General features: G+C 41.6%; 1 protein-coding gene across 2 annotated transcripts in view; it reads left to right on the forward strand.

Moving 5' to 3' along the window:
* The window catches only part of Aldh1a2 (aldehyde dehydrogenase 1 family member A2), a 75,508-nt gene that overhangs the window by 51,307 nt on the left and 9,201 nt on the right, over positions 1-15,000 (forward strand). For both annotated transcript variants that reach the window (XM_005075463.4, XM_013117384.3), the window contains exons 8-11: positions 10,740-10,842; positions 12,488-12,672; positions 13,980-14,144; positions 14,265-14,422. In XM_005075463.4, coding sequence (XP_005075520.1) covers positions 10,740-10,842; positions 12,488-12,672; positions 13,980-14,144; positions 14,265-14,422 — 611 coding nt within the window. The remainder of the gene's footprint in view (positions 1-10,739; positions 10,843-12,487; positions 12,673-13,979; positions 14,145-14,264; positions 14,423-15,000) is intronic.

Raw genomic sequence — 15,000 nt, forward strand, 5'->3', positions numbered from 1 at the left:
ATCCACTTAGAACCTCACAATGCTGAGTGTGTTAATTTGTGCTGAAACAAGACATGTGTTTACACTAGAAGACCACCCGCATTGTCTTCTAGATCCACAGTTTCACTGCGGCCATTCTAACAGGCTCTTCCCAGACGACCCAGTGTTGCTCAGCAAGATCTGATGAGATCCTATGCTGTGGTGCCTGACTCTGGTTTGGGGTGAAAACCTTAAGTGTTGCTTCCTATTGTTCCAGAAATGTCAGGTTTTTGGACACTGTTTTGCTCCTGCTTTTCCCTTAACTTCTTTTACTTCTCTTCATTATTCCTTTCAGGCTCTGACTGTGTTGAATTTGAATTAATTTATCCCAGTGCATCTATTTTACTTTAAAAATTATTAAACCATAACTTAGTCAGTCACATAGGTTCAATGTAATTTTCATGTTAGTAGGCCACAGAGGACAACCAAGACTTATATGGCACAGTTAACCTATACAATAGCATTTTACTTGCTTAATATATTGTTACTAATAGATTTATTGAGGCATACTCTAGATACAGTAGATCGTGCATATTTAAAGTGTACCTCGTGGTATGGCAGGTATGGGTAGCTACCCACTTATGAGAGCATAAGCTCAGTCAGAGTAAATGCAGTCACCATACTTAGAAGTCTTCTTCAGTCTCTTCATCCATCCTAGTCCTTACATTTCTGGGTATTTTATACTTTTTGACTAAGTTACTTTCATTTTATACAAGTTTATGTGAATGGACACAGACAGTATCAATAGCTATTTTTCTCTCAGAATAATTTGAGATTTCACTGTGTTGCTGTATGTTTCTACTACTTCTTATTGCTGAACAATATTTCATTTTATGTATATATCACAACTTGATTATCCTTTCAACTGTTGATGGACATTTGAATTGTTTCTAGATTGGGTTTAGTACAAATAAAAATCTCTGTGAACAATTCATGTACAAATCTTCCCTGCTTCTTCCCCTAACCTCTCTCTGTGTGTGTGTGTGTGTGTGTGTGTGTGTGTGTGTGTGTGTGTGTGTGTGTGTGTGAAGTACGTAGGGATAGAATGGCTATATCATGACAGGTTAGGGTTTTCATATAATTTTATATTTCTACCTGCAATGGAAATGCTTCCAACTCCCCCACATCTTCACCAGCATTTGATATGGTTAGTCTTTTTACTTAAAGACATTCAGATAGCTAGATGGTATTAATATTAGTATGGTTTCATTTAGAATTCTCGACTATTAAGTATTTTTTAAATATATTTGTTACCATGCACTGTCTTTGGTGGGTTTCTTTTCATCCTTGCCCCTTAAGAAGGGAAGAATTGTTTTCTCACTTTTGAATTCTGTAAGCTCTTTGTATATTCTGGGTACAAGTTGTTCATATTTTGAAGATCTTTCCGAGAGTCTGTGGTCTCTCTCAAATCATCTTAACCATAATTTGAAGAACAGTTGCTCTTGGGCTTGGTGCGATCCAGTCCAGCAATATTTTCTTTTATAGATCAGGTTTTTGGCATTATGTCTCAAAAACCTTTGCCTGACTTAAGAACTCAAAGATTGCCCCCCTATTTCTTCCTGTGGAGATTTTTGGGTTTTACATTTAAGTGCATGCTCTTTGAGTTATGAGGTAAAGATCAACATTCTTTCTTGTTAATGTGAATGGCTGTAGTTGTTACCACTTCTTGAAAAGATGCTCTCCTCCACTGGATTACCCTGTGTCTTTCTCAAACATGAATGTCCATATTTGCTTGGCCCTTTCTAGACTGTCTTGTTTCACTTATCTGTGCTTCCATTCACCAACACCACATGATTTTGATGGCAACAGCTTTATAAAAACAAGAGAAAGTACTCAACAACCTAGCACTCATGCTTTAAAAGTGGAGATAATCTATGGAAAAGAGAGGCAGGGAGTGTAGGGGCTTGAATAAGATAGCCCCAATAAGCTTACCTATCTGAATGCTTAGTTATTAGGGCGTGGAATTATTTGAAAGGATTAGATAGATTTGGGTATAGCTTTGCTGGAGGAAGTGTGCCACTGGGGATAGACTTTGAGGTTTCAAAAGCCCATGCCAGGCTCAGCATCTTTTTCTTCCTGTTACTTGTGGATCAAACTGTAGTTCTCAGCTACTGCTCCAGTGCCATGTATACTGCCATACCATAATGATAATGGACTAAATCTATGAAACCGTAAGCTATCCTCAGTTAAATTCCTTTATAAGAGTTCCCTTGGATAGTGTCTCTTCATAGAGTAGAAGACAGGTAGGAGACTTGTGACATGCTTGGCTGGGAGGAACATGTACTCCAGTGTGCATTGTTTCAGCCAACTTTTTCCAGTAGAGTGTATGTTTGGTATTTCTCAAGGGAGGTTTACATGCATTTAGAGGGAACCAGTTCTGTGGCTTTTGTGGTATCTTCTTGTTTTGTCTCTGAAATGACATCAGTTGCAGATGTCACAGAACCTTACCAAGAACGTGACAATCAAGTTGTGACTAATCACACTCATAGTGAACAAGGGGAGGATGCTCACAGGCAAACCATGATCACATGATCCCCAAGCCTCTTTTAGCTTGTTTTTATTCATTCATCTATTCTTTTCAAACTTTGTTGATTACTTGGGAAATCCCATAGATTCTTCTAGATCGAACATATCGCTTAAAAGTAGACTTGATCATGACTTCTGTTAGGATTGCTCCAGGGAGAGGAACTTATTGACACATTACAAAACATCTGCCATAGTCTGAAAGCTTAGTTGAAGTGGTTTAGTTGAAGTTCCATTTTGCTTTAGCAAAAACCTTCAGAAAGCAAACAGTTCTCAGATTAAAGATAGGATTAACTTCTCCTTATGCAGCTAAGTACATAAGCAGTACATGTAAATATTTAATAAGTGAATATGAAAGGCCTCTTATAAACACAGAGTCAATAAACATCTTCAACAAAGTACAGGAAGACAGTTTGCATTTTGCTTGATATAATGTATTTTTTTATTCAGTTAGATTAACAAACCATGATTTCATCATTAGTCAACAAGATAGTAGAGAGACCATCAAAGCAGACTACAGGAAAGTCCTGATTGATCTGTGCCAAACCAATGTTTGTAGTTAGCAGCTGTGTTACCACGGATGCTAATTCACACAGTGGGGTTCTCCTTTCATTTCCCAGGTTGGGGGACTGTGCTGTTAAATGATGCAAACCCATTGCTGATGCTGGAGTGGTGAATTAGGTCAGCTCTCTCCTCTCAGGACTTAACCCTCATAGGCAGGTTATGGTCCAGAATAGTTTCAGCAGTTTTTTTTCTTAAAACAAAACATCAGAGAGGCGTTTTCCTAAGGTTGTGCAAAATCCCATATCAAGTCATAGGATTTCTAATGAAAGAAATATCAGTTTGATGTGACAAAACACTCAACTGTACAGGTTTTTAATTATTAGCTTTCTTTTCTTTTTTAAAATTCTTAAATCATGAATACCAGAGAATAAGTCATGAAAGCAAAGACCAAGAGAACATGTGCTTCTGTCTCTCCTGGCTGAGGTGCTCTGGTTTCCTCTCTAGTTTGCTAAAGCAAGGGTTCTCAGCAGTCCTCGCTCTCTGGGCTGAGGCTGAATGACCAGGTCCTGAGAAGTCTGTCCCTTTAGCTCAGATAGTGGGACATACGTCTTTCTGCATGAGTAAAGCATACTTCTTGCTGTCAAAGTCAAGTAACAAACCCCATCGGGAGGTTTTTCTTATTATCCGAAATAAGGAGGTTTTATGGAAAAAAGGGTGGTGGAGTGAAGCAGACAGCTGATTTAGACTAGGTTGGTCATAAGGTCCCGTACATAACTGTCAGAGGAAGCCCTGGTCACAGCACATCTAGAGGCCATGGTGGGAAAAGCTTGAGGCTCCCTGTGGGCATTCTAGGTCCAGTCCAGGCTCTGCCACCCCACAGGCACTAGTCACTAAGTCATTCCTAAATATCTTTGAGTCCTGTTTTTTTTTCCAACTATAAAGTGGAGTGTTAACTCTTGCCTCTCACAGTTGCTGTGAAGATTAAAATAATGTGTGTGAAAACAAACAGCCCAGGAGAGGCACTCAGTCAACAGTAGCATTAGAGTGGAGCTGTGATGATAAATGAAAGTGTCCTTCAGAATGGGTTTCGGCTTGTTTTGTTTTTTTTGTTTTTTTTTTTTTGACATCCCTCCCCTAAGTTCTCTGGGGATTGAACCTGGGGCTTTGCACTTGTTAGGTAAGCACCTGGCACTGAGCTACGTCCCCAGCTTTCTCCCATGGTTCTTTGTGATGGTAGTACATTTGAACACTATTGGAATCTTTTGAAAAGTAGCCACAGCTGTGTGCCCTCAAGCCCAAGTTGCATATACTCTAGAGGTAGAGCCCAGCCACAGAAAGGACTGTGAGTGCCTGGGCTTCCGAGGTACAGGGTGAATGCTATGGGTGAAGCATGATGGGATGGGAGGAGAAGGTGCCAAGCTCAGTGGAAGGGTGGGAGAGGAAGCTAGGGACTCGAGGAGGTGTCCAGAGGGAGGTCAGCGGGAACTTTCTCTAGCAAGCCAAGGGAGGAAAGCCTTGCCTACAGATGAAGTGGTTCTCCTTCAAAGACCCAGAGGCGCTTCCAGGAAGAGCTGTGGTTTCTGTGGGGCCCCAGTGGTAGATGGGTAGTGGAGAGGACCGTGGGAACGAAGGCCAGAGGCATATTCATGTTGTGTTGATCTCCATCATCCGCATAACCCACATTTCACAGAGAGTGTTTTGAAATTGCTGTTACCACTGAAAAGCTGTTTTGGTTTTTTTTTTTTTTTTGGTAAAAATTGAACAGATTAATTTGGTTCCTTGGTATTTCAGAAGGACAAGAAATGCAGACTACGTGTATTTTTTTCCATTCCCATTTCCATGTAAGCTAGAACCAGGAGATACAACCCTGACAATTTAGAAGGAAGAGGGAAGAATCAGAGTCAGTGTGTGTGGGGTTTGGTTTAAGAAATAAACATATACTAGAGAAAGCCAACTTCTTCAGAAAGGGAACTGAGATATTTTGTGCAGGTCTGTTTTCTGTTTCTTAAACGGCACCTTAGCTCTGAGATGGGACCCACCTTACTTAAGGTCATTAATTCCTGAAAATTTTAACCAACTTCAGAAACTGTAGAGAGCAAACACCTTGAATGAAAATGACCTTGAAATGCCTTTTGTGTGTGTGTGTGGTTTTTTTTGGTCCCGGATAACAAATTATTTTCTTTGTGTAGAACCAAATTACCTTCCCCTCACTGTGGCATTGCTGTGCACAGGATCCTGGAGCACTGCGGCTCTTGTAGGGATACTCCTAATATCAATCTTGAAGACTATTCAAACAATCATGGGAGGCAGAGTTGGTCTGTGCCAACATTCCTGCTGAGAATTAGCCCAGTTTCACATGTGTGTGGGAACCCCTACTCACCACCGTGCCTGCGTGGGGAACACAGAGAGAGCTGGAGTCTCTGCAGGGAGTGCAGCCTTACGAAACAGTGTGATAGGGACACTATCGCTTACTCTTTCATAAGGAGCCTTGTGTGGGGAAACTCAAAACAGGCCAGTTTTTCTACTGTCCTCAACAGCTGTGGTGCTCTCGGGAAAAGCTACTTATGGCAAGAAAAACAGTCTCTGTTGAGTACATGCCCGGGAGTCCCTCCATCTGTCCTTTTAAACTCCAGTTAACCAGTGCTAAGGGATGAATTTGCTGCTGGTGTTGAGCTTTCATTCTGCAGGTGAAGAAGCTGAAACCAGGGAGGTGAAGGGGCAGTTCCAAACTGACGTTTGTTAGGAGCAAGCTCACTTTATAGTACCTAAGATTCTTTCCTCCTCCTCCTCCTCCTCCTCTTTCTTTTTTAAAGGCGGTCTCATCATATAACTCTAGCTGCCCTGGAACTAGCTTATGTAGACTGGACTGTCTTAAACTCACAGAGACCTGTCTGACTCTGCTTCCTGAGTGCAGAGTAAAGGTGCAGGGTACCATGCCCAGCAAGCCTAGGACTTCTAATCCTTAGGAACCAAACTATTCCATAAACCTACATATGGTTATACTTACCAGGTACATCGTCCCAGAGATGTGATGGGAGGGATAAGAGTGTGCTGTGAAACCTTTTCAGATTGCAAAAGATGATGGACTGAAAACCAGGTTCTTATGATCTCTATTTATACCATATACAAGATTCAGTTTCTCAAGTGTCTGATTTTTCCCTTTTCATCTATACATGGCCTATTTCATTCATATTGTCATGGCTTTCATAGTTTGCCTATTATCTTGATCCTTAAGCCTCCTTATGCACCAGATACTTACCACCTTCTGGACATGTAGCAAGTGGTGTGGAACATACTCCTGGGTAACTACACCCAGATCCACCCTCCTAAGAAAGGTAGTCAACCCCAGGGGTTTGTTTTCTGTTTTCAGTAACGTTTTCTTAGACTTTCTAATCCCTTATATTTTGATCCAACACCTTTACAAGGAATTGTGTATGTAATACCTTAGCCTAGTTTTCATGGCTTGAAGACATATGGCACAGGTTCTCCCTGAACTCCAGTTTTAACACATCACTTTCCCCTGCTTTGGGGTTGAATTGGTTCTGTTTTTCCTTTGTGGTAATGGTAATAAGGAATACTTCCTGTGTGAAGTCACTTAACCTCTCTGCACTCTCCAATCCAGGGAAGATTCATGTGTTGACAGTATGTTTGTCAGAGAGTTTGGCCTGTAAACTAAGGACACCATGGGTAGTCATATGATGCCTCATCCTGCAATTAATGAAGATTGTTGCATCCTTGCCCTGTTCCACAGGGAGTATCAGAGTGGACTGACTGAGTCAGTTGTAGTTAAAAACTACATTAATATAAAAGTACCTCTATAGTTTAATCTTCTTGGGCCTAGTATTAAATAATAGCCAGATTTTTCAAAGTGCACATCAGAGCCAGCCACACTTGTTAGATACCTTCTAGGTTTACATGAGAGTCTTTATGGCTGCAAGTTCCTTGTTGATGAGAGACTAAGTCAGCCTTGCCCTGGGTGGAGAGGAGAGCTGTGAGTATGCACTGAACGAAGGCTGTCTGTAGCAGGTGGATTTTTAGAATCGTTCTGTTCTCAGACCACCCTAGATGGAAGTTGTTCTCCCGTTGCCACCAAATCCTTCTTTCGTAGAGGCTGAGCTACAACTTGACCTTTGTCCAGAGACAAAGAAGAAAGGCATTATTCATCTCATATTTGCCCTGCAATATTTATCATAAATAATCCTGTTTTCTAAGGAAAGGCTGGCATAAGAAAAATTATTCTCTGATGATCATGGACTGTATAGTTACTGTAGCCGTGAAAATAATCACTGGACAACATACCTAGCCACAAAACCTGACACCTCACAGAATTTCAGGGTGGTCCATTCATCCCTGATGAATGTCAGGGAGTGAAGCTCACAGAAAATCAGTGCCAGGTGGGTGGTACTTTCTCTACCTGCCTTAAACATTTATTCAACATGTTGCTCGGTATAAAACCCACAGCTTCTCTTTGATGCAACTTCTTTTTTTAAATACAAGAGTTGCTGTTCTCCCTTCCCATCAGTTTGTAGTGTAGTGATAAGATGTGGTGGTTTAGCCGGGCAGTGGTGGCGCACGCCTTTAATCCCAGCACTCAGGAGGCAGAGGCAGGCGGATCTCTGTGAGTTCGAGGCCAGGCTGGACCGATAAGCCTCCTAAACAATACAGAGAAACCCTGTCTCGTAAAAACCAAAAAAAAAAAAAAAAAAAAAAAAGATGTGGTGGTTTGTGACACACACTGCATCCTTAGTGACAGAGAAAGGAGGCAGAACAGAGGACAAAGTAGAAAGCAATGGGCGAGCCCTTAAGCTTGGGCCTTACAGGAAGTCTGCTGCTGACCAGATAGGTAACCTGGTAAAATGTTTATTAGTGTCTAACTCTTAAATCTTTTGTTCTCTAGAATAAGATAATATGTTTCTCAGGGGTTTGTGGGCAGCATAAATGAATCAGGACATTTAAATGTCTGCTCTAGACTCACATCATGAATGACATGCTTATGAATTCCAGTACCTGTCTTCTTTGACAAATCAATTGTCTATCTCTTAAGAGGTTAGAATGCACCCACACCAATTACAAAGAGCAGAGAGAGTGAAACACATTGAAATTACTTGTGAGAGCAAGCAGTCACAGATGGCCAAGTCTTTAGGGATTCCTCACAGATGACGGCATGGAATCAAAGAGTGGCTGGTTCTTGAAATGACCATAGACAGGTTTCTCCCTCTTCTGGTGTCTCAGGCTCTAGTCATACTTTCTACTTCACACTGTTGTCTAGCAGACCAAAAGGGCAGAGAGAGAAAACTTGTTTGCTTTTCTGGAAACATAGCCTTTACTGAGCTCAAGTCTTCCTAAGTACTTTGCCTAGAGATGGAAGAGACCTAAAGCTGGAAAGACAGCAAAGGAGAACTTTGGCTGGTGAACCAAAGTCAGTCCATTAATACTCATGACCAAATTTTAACATTTGTTACACCTTGATGAGTAACATTTTTGTGTAAAACAAGAAACTAATTCTATGTCTTTCAGAAATATGACTTCTCTGAAAACAGTAAATCATTCTTCTCTGATGATCATGGACTGTATAGTTACTGTAGACATGAAAATTGTCATTGGACAAAATACCTTGTGACCAAAAAAAAAGGTTGTTTCCTCAGAATGAGGCCATTTTTTTCTTAAAAGAAAAAAGAAAGTATGGCAGAATTACAGTGAAAGACAGAAACATTCAATGAAATTAGTGCACAATGCTGACAACTGGAGCTTTGCCTGAAGTAATTACCATGCATATAGATAGTTGGGCAGATCTGGGGGAGACATACATTGGAAAGTCTGGTGGTACCTACTCTTACAGCCACTTGGATGTCTTTGCAGTGAACTTTGAAGAACAAGCCCTCCTTGCCCCTCACCCTTATGAAGAGTTTCTAAAATGCTCTGTTCCACAGATGTTTAGTTCCAAATAAACACACAGAAGCTTATATTAATTATAACTGTTTGACTAATAGCTCAGGATTCTTATTGTCTGGCTCTCTCTTAATTATTAACCCATTTCTATTAAGCTATGTATTGCCACGATGCTGTGGCTTACCTGTAATGCTCCAGTATGTTATTCTTTCAGTGGCTACATGGCACCTCCTCTTACAATCCACTCTCTGACTTTCTTTTCCCAGAATTCATCTAGTCTGGTAACCCTGCTACTTCCTGCCTGGCTACTGGCCAATCAGCATTTTATTAAACCAATAAAAGACACATATATTCACTGCATACAAAAGGATACCCCCATCACCCTTGTATGTAATTAGGATATATGGAAAACTTATAGTGTTCTAAGCTGGCTTCTAAGAGCCATCTGTCTTAAATCACTGTATCACGGCACAGCTAAACTCTAATGCACATACTCTTTTTATCCACATTTACAGAGGAGGGAACCAAAGCTCAGAAAGCTGACCCAATTTCTCAAGATTGAGTATAAGGCAATGGCAACTCCAGGCAGTCTAGTTGTTGGCCTTTTCTCATAACTGCACCTCCCCAGTGCCTGAGAAATTATTATCCCACTGTAGAGGCTCAATGAAGTAGCTAAAACACTAGCCCTAAACATAAATGTAGCATTTCTCTTCTCAAGGCTTTTAAAGTTTTATTTTTCTACAGAATTCCATACAAGTAATGTTGGCTTGGCACAGGATCAAACTGCCTGTATAGGCTACATGACAGCTCACCATTTTCTGTGAAGTGAACTGTGTTCCCTAGTATTAAAGGCTGTTTTGCAGGTGGATCCTCTGAGGCCATTACTGGGTGCAGTTTTTGCATAGGACATTCATCAGGAGCCTCTGCCAAAGGGAAGATAAACCACAGTGCAGACTTGACAGTATTAGCCACCCACATTGGGCATGGTGGGGCATATATGGCACTGCAGTGTGGTCTTGTGCTGGACACCGTATTTATAGCATGCTGCCATCAATGAGTGGATGTAGGCCATCCCCAGCATGTCCATTCATGCTTGGGCACACCCTGAGGGGTCTGGTAACTTCTGTCTTTCTTCTAAAAAGAATCTTTGGCCCATGAGGTAACATGTTCTTTCTTGAGTAGAGCCTCTCTATAGCACTTCCCTATTTCCATTTGACACACTCAACTCCATCATGACTAATATCTACTTAATATCAAGTGCTTTTTTTTCTTTAAATAGCCTCTTGTTCACTTGAATTCTAGGTGAATAGGCTTTTACGGTAACACACTGGTTAGGAACAGACTATCAGCTATCTACACACTTTAACTGTAGCCCAAAGCAGAGGCAAAGGAATAAGAGTTGGTAATTTTGGAGATAAATGAATAGGTTTTTTTTATCTTGATATGGTGACTTTCAGGTGGGATCAGCCCCCACCCCAAAGCTAGGACTCCCAAGGAAAAAGCCATATGTGTCTGTGAAACTTTTAGTCACATGTTGCTTACCATTTGTCTCCAACAAAATCTTCTGGCCTGTGTCTCCCATGATGACAGGGAAGCATCATTTCCATCCTCTTCAACAGGTGTGTTCAACTGCATCCCAGATGCCTGTGTTTCATCCTCCCAAACTGACCACAAAAGTTGTGCCTTGGGATTATTTTGCCTTTGGGATCAATTAACTTCATGTCCTATTGTTGCCTGGAGATGGCTTTGACCACTGACTGCAGCAGTGCAAGATGTGTCAGCCCTCTGCATTCCCTTCCTTTCAGGTTGGCAAGCTGATTCAAGAAGCAGCTGGAAGAAGTAACTTGAAGAGAGTAACCCTGGAACTTGGAGGGAAAAGCCCTAATATTATTTTTGCAGATGCTGATTGTAAGTGACCCACACATGTGTCAGAATGCTACCCTTCACAGTCCTCTTCTATATGTCCACTCTTGATGGAACATCAAGTGTCAGACCTTTGAAGTAAAGGACATCACAATTCTCTTAGGAGATAATTTAATATGGGAGAAAGAACACCTAGCCAACCACTGAACAGTTTAGGACCATTTCTGGTGTTGTAGAATGGGGTAGAAGAGGTGAAGGTTTGGTCATTAATATATGATGGAAAGAGCAACAATCTAAGACTCTGACACCTCAAATATAGTCTCTGCTTAGATTCAAGAAACCTGAAACTTTTCATCTGGGTCTAGTGGCTGGTCAATCATCAGGTAATAAATGCTACTTCTAGAGCACTGGCTACATTTCCCAAACCCATACCAGCTTCTCTAGTTATTCATATTAACCACTTTCCCTTGCTCCGAGGGCTTTGGGTGGATCAAACCTTACCAGAAGTATAGATTGGTAGCCTAGGAAACCCTCCCAGGAAGAGACCGCCTAGTCTGAATGCTCTTACCCTTAAAAGCTCCAGATTGAATTCCAGAATCTGCTTCAGTCATTCCTTTTCTTCTTCACACCTTCCAGGCAGCACTCTTTCTCAGTTCTCCAGTTGGCAAGGTCAGGAAAGAGAAAGTGCATTGGTTGAACCACATCCCACTTGGGTTTGCAGAGTTCACCTTAGCTTCCTTGTCAAGATTAGAGATCTTGGGGCTGAAGAGATATCACTTGCTGCTCTTCAGTGGACCTGAGTTCCATTCCTAGCATCCATGTCAGGTGTCTTACAGCTTACTGTAACTCAAGCTCAGGGCACCTGCATGCATGTGCACAAACCTTCATGTAGACAGAAACACCTACACATAATAAAAAGTAGTAAAAATAAATCTCAAAAAGTCAGATCTTGTGCCTCTTCCTCTTAAGGAGCAGGCAGTCTGATGTCACACCACTGACTCAAGCAATCATCTAGCAACCAACATGCAGATTTATCAATATCACCTTGAAATGTAAGACATCAGAAAGGGTGGGAGAATTATCACACTGCAGTTGAACAATTCCATATGTAGAGGAGATGTAGTATATGCAAAGAATCACTGCTGTTACAGTTTAATCAAATTGAAAATTAGACATACAAGATTCAGTTGATCAGGAGTCCTAAGTGGGCAGCCATAGGCCAAACACATAGAATGTATGTTTACTTGTCCTACCATTACACTAATCTTAAAAAGTCACATTAAAACTCTGACTTCTGATTTTCCTTAGAACTGGAAAGTTTTGGTAAGCTCTGGGCTTACATTCATGTATGCTAACAGTCAACTGTGGCGGCTTCTGCTAGTCTCCATTGCATTTCTTAACTCACCTGGAAGAGTCACAGTTACCCTGGGTCTTTTGTATAGTGGAGTTTAAATCTCCTGTTATGAGTGATGAGGGCTTGTCCTTCTGTTTGCAGAAACAAGAAAGAGATAAGGTTATCCAAGTTCACATAGCAACTATTGTCTGTGTTCTCAGTCCAGAGCTACTCATTGGCATAGGCTGTGCTGAGCAGGGCACTATACCTGGGCCTTTGGAGAGTGGAAAGGGAGGTATCTCCCCAGACAGGCCCCAAGCAAGACTGTGTTGATAATACAGATGCTTCCTCTTGTAGTGGACTACGCTGTGGAGCAGGCTCACCAGGGTGTGTTCTTCAACCAAGGCCAGTGCTGCACTGCAGGGTCTCGAATCTTTGTGGAAGAGTCCATCTATGAGGAGTTTGTGAAAAGAAGTGTGGAAAGGGCTAAGAGGCGCATTGTGGGGAGCCCCTTTGACCCCACCACTGAGCAGGGTCCTCAGGTAAGAAACCATAAGCATTACCCTTGTGTAAATTAATCTGGGCTGGCACCAATACTGGTGCTAATAGAACCTAACAAAACAACTTCTTCCACTTTCAACTGTCTCCTTATTCCTATACCTTATCTTCACGGTTGAAAATGTAGGCGCTGTGTTGAGAATACAAATGCTTCCTCTTGGAGTGGACTACGTGGTGCCTTTCTTTGCATTACTAAATATAATCTCTGAAGAACTTCAGGGTGGTTTAGGGGATTTCTGGGCGTGGCAGGGTGGATCTTGATAGTTTAGCTCCACCCCAGGCCTTCTGGCCACTTCTCAGATGCTCAGGAAAGTCTCATCTTCTTGGCAGACTCTGTACCCCTTTACCAGCTATCAGCAGTCCTTTTTGCTGCAACAGTCTGTGACATGTAGGAATGAAAGGTCTGCTGGGTTTCTCTTTGGCTGCAAACTTATCTCTTACTCTTATGGTACTACAGTCATAGTGCAATGTAGATGTCATAGATGGACCTCCTGAGCAGCCAGGCTGCACATGCAAGCACTTGGGCTGGCTGTAACCATGATAGGTTACTAAACCTGTGGTCTTAATCTAGTCAGGGCCAGAAATTACAAGGGTTGTCTGAACTGGCTCTTGTCTGCATACTAAGCATGGGTTTTCTAGTAAAGGAAACCATCTCTCAGTTTGGTGTCCTCTGGTGAGAAGATTGATGTTCTAGCTAAGAAAACTTAGGTGGATATAACTTTTTATGTCATTCTCCATAATGACTGAATGGCAACTTTGGTGTTGGCTTCTGTTTCCAATCAGGATCTGTCCCTTGGGAAGTTTAGTTCATCTCTATAAAGGCATAGCAGATATACCTTTAGATATTCCTTTAAGATAGACTCAATATTATCTTAAGGTGACACTACTGAAAGAGGCTCTGTGTAACCCACTGCTTTTGACTTTTTGATGTTAGTATATGACTTGCTTAATTATTCATCTGGACAGAGGTAACCATTCTTTATAGAAACTGTGAATAATCATTGAGGTAGGCCTCTAGCATTTTGGTAAGTTCTAAAATAACCTTGACCTAGTATTTCAGGTTAGGTAGTCATTAGAGTTCTTGCATTCCTCCATCTGTTAAGTGCAACCATAAAAAAGTTTCCATTTTTTTCATCATTCAAAATTTAGTAGGCAGTATCAATTTTATATGATTTGACTAGATACAGTGGCATTTGGGGAAGAAAATCACGGGGGGGGGGTTCATGAGAATGTATGTGTTGCTATTTTCATGGAAGGCCTTCTGAGAGTCATTGAGTGATTTCTCCTACAGATTGATAAGAAACAATACAACAAGATCCTGGAACTCATCCAGAGTGGTGTGGCTGAGGGTGCCAAGCTGGAGTGTGGAGGCAAAGGCCTGGGAAGGAAGGGCTTCTTCATTGAGCCCACTGTGTTCTCCAACGTCACTGATGACATGCGGATTGCCAAGGAGGAGGTAACACTGGAATTCTTACAATGTCACATCTTTTCTGGATATTTGGACGCTTTTCCAGAGCATTTGGACAATAACAAAGTTTTAACACTTTTCATCTTTACGTGCATTATTTTGTTGCAGATCTTTGGTCCTGTTCAGGAAATTCTGAGGTTTAAGACTATGGATGAAGTTATAGAAAGAGCCAATAACTCAGACTTTGGACTTGTAGCAGCTGTCTTCACTAATGACATCAACAAGGCTCTCATGGTGTCTTCTGCAATGCAGGCTGGAACTGTTTGGTGAGACATATATATTCACGGTGATATAAGGAGACCTGTGTTAGTTTTCACAGCTCATTACTATCATGAAACACTAACTTTATTTCAAAGAGTTTTCTTTAGCTCACAGTGGAGACTATATGTCCAGTGAACATGGTCAGACTCTTGCATGACCTTTAGCCTGTTATCTCATGGCAGATGATGGGTAAAGAGGTCACATGCCAGACAGAAACCTGAAAGCAAGATTCAAGGGTGGGACTTGCTTTTAGAGCGGCTTGCTTTTAGAGTTCTTGCAGGAACTACCTTAATGCCTTGCTTCTGGGGTAGCTCCCCCAGTGATGAAGGAACCCCCACCAGGCTCCATTACTCCTCATCCTCCAACATCACCACCTCAGGGACCAAGCTATCGATAAGTGAAACCTTGAGGAACAAACAACATCCAGACTGTGGCGGGGCATTATAGTTCTCAAGGGTCACTGTAGCAAATAAGGGTCCTCTGCAAGGATGGGAAAAACAGAAGGCAGCAAGATCTCAACCTGGGAAAACACTCTTACCAACTAGACCAGAAAATCAAAGTCATTTTGAAGTTTTCACTTTGA

The sequence above is a fragment of the Mesocricetus auratus genome, unplaced genomic scaffold, assembly GCF_017639785.1.
Source record: "Mesocricetus auratus isolate SY011 unplaced genomic scaffold, BCM_Maur_2.0 Super-Scaffold_100691, whole genome shotgun sequence".
Taxonomy (NCBI): domain Eukaryota; kingdom Metazoa; phylum Chordata; class Mammalia; order Rodentia; family Cricetidae; genus Mesocricetus; species Mesocricetus auratus.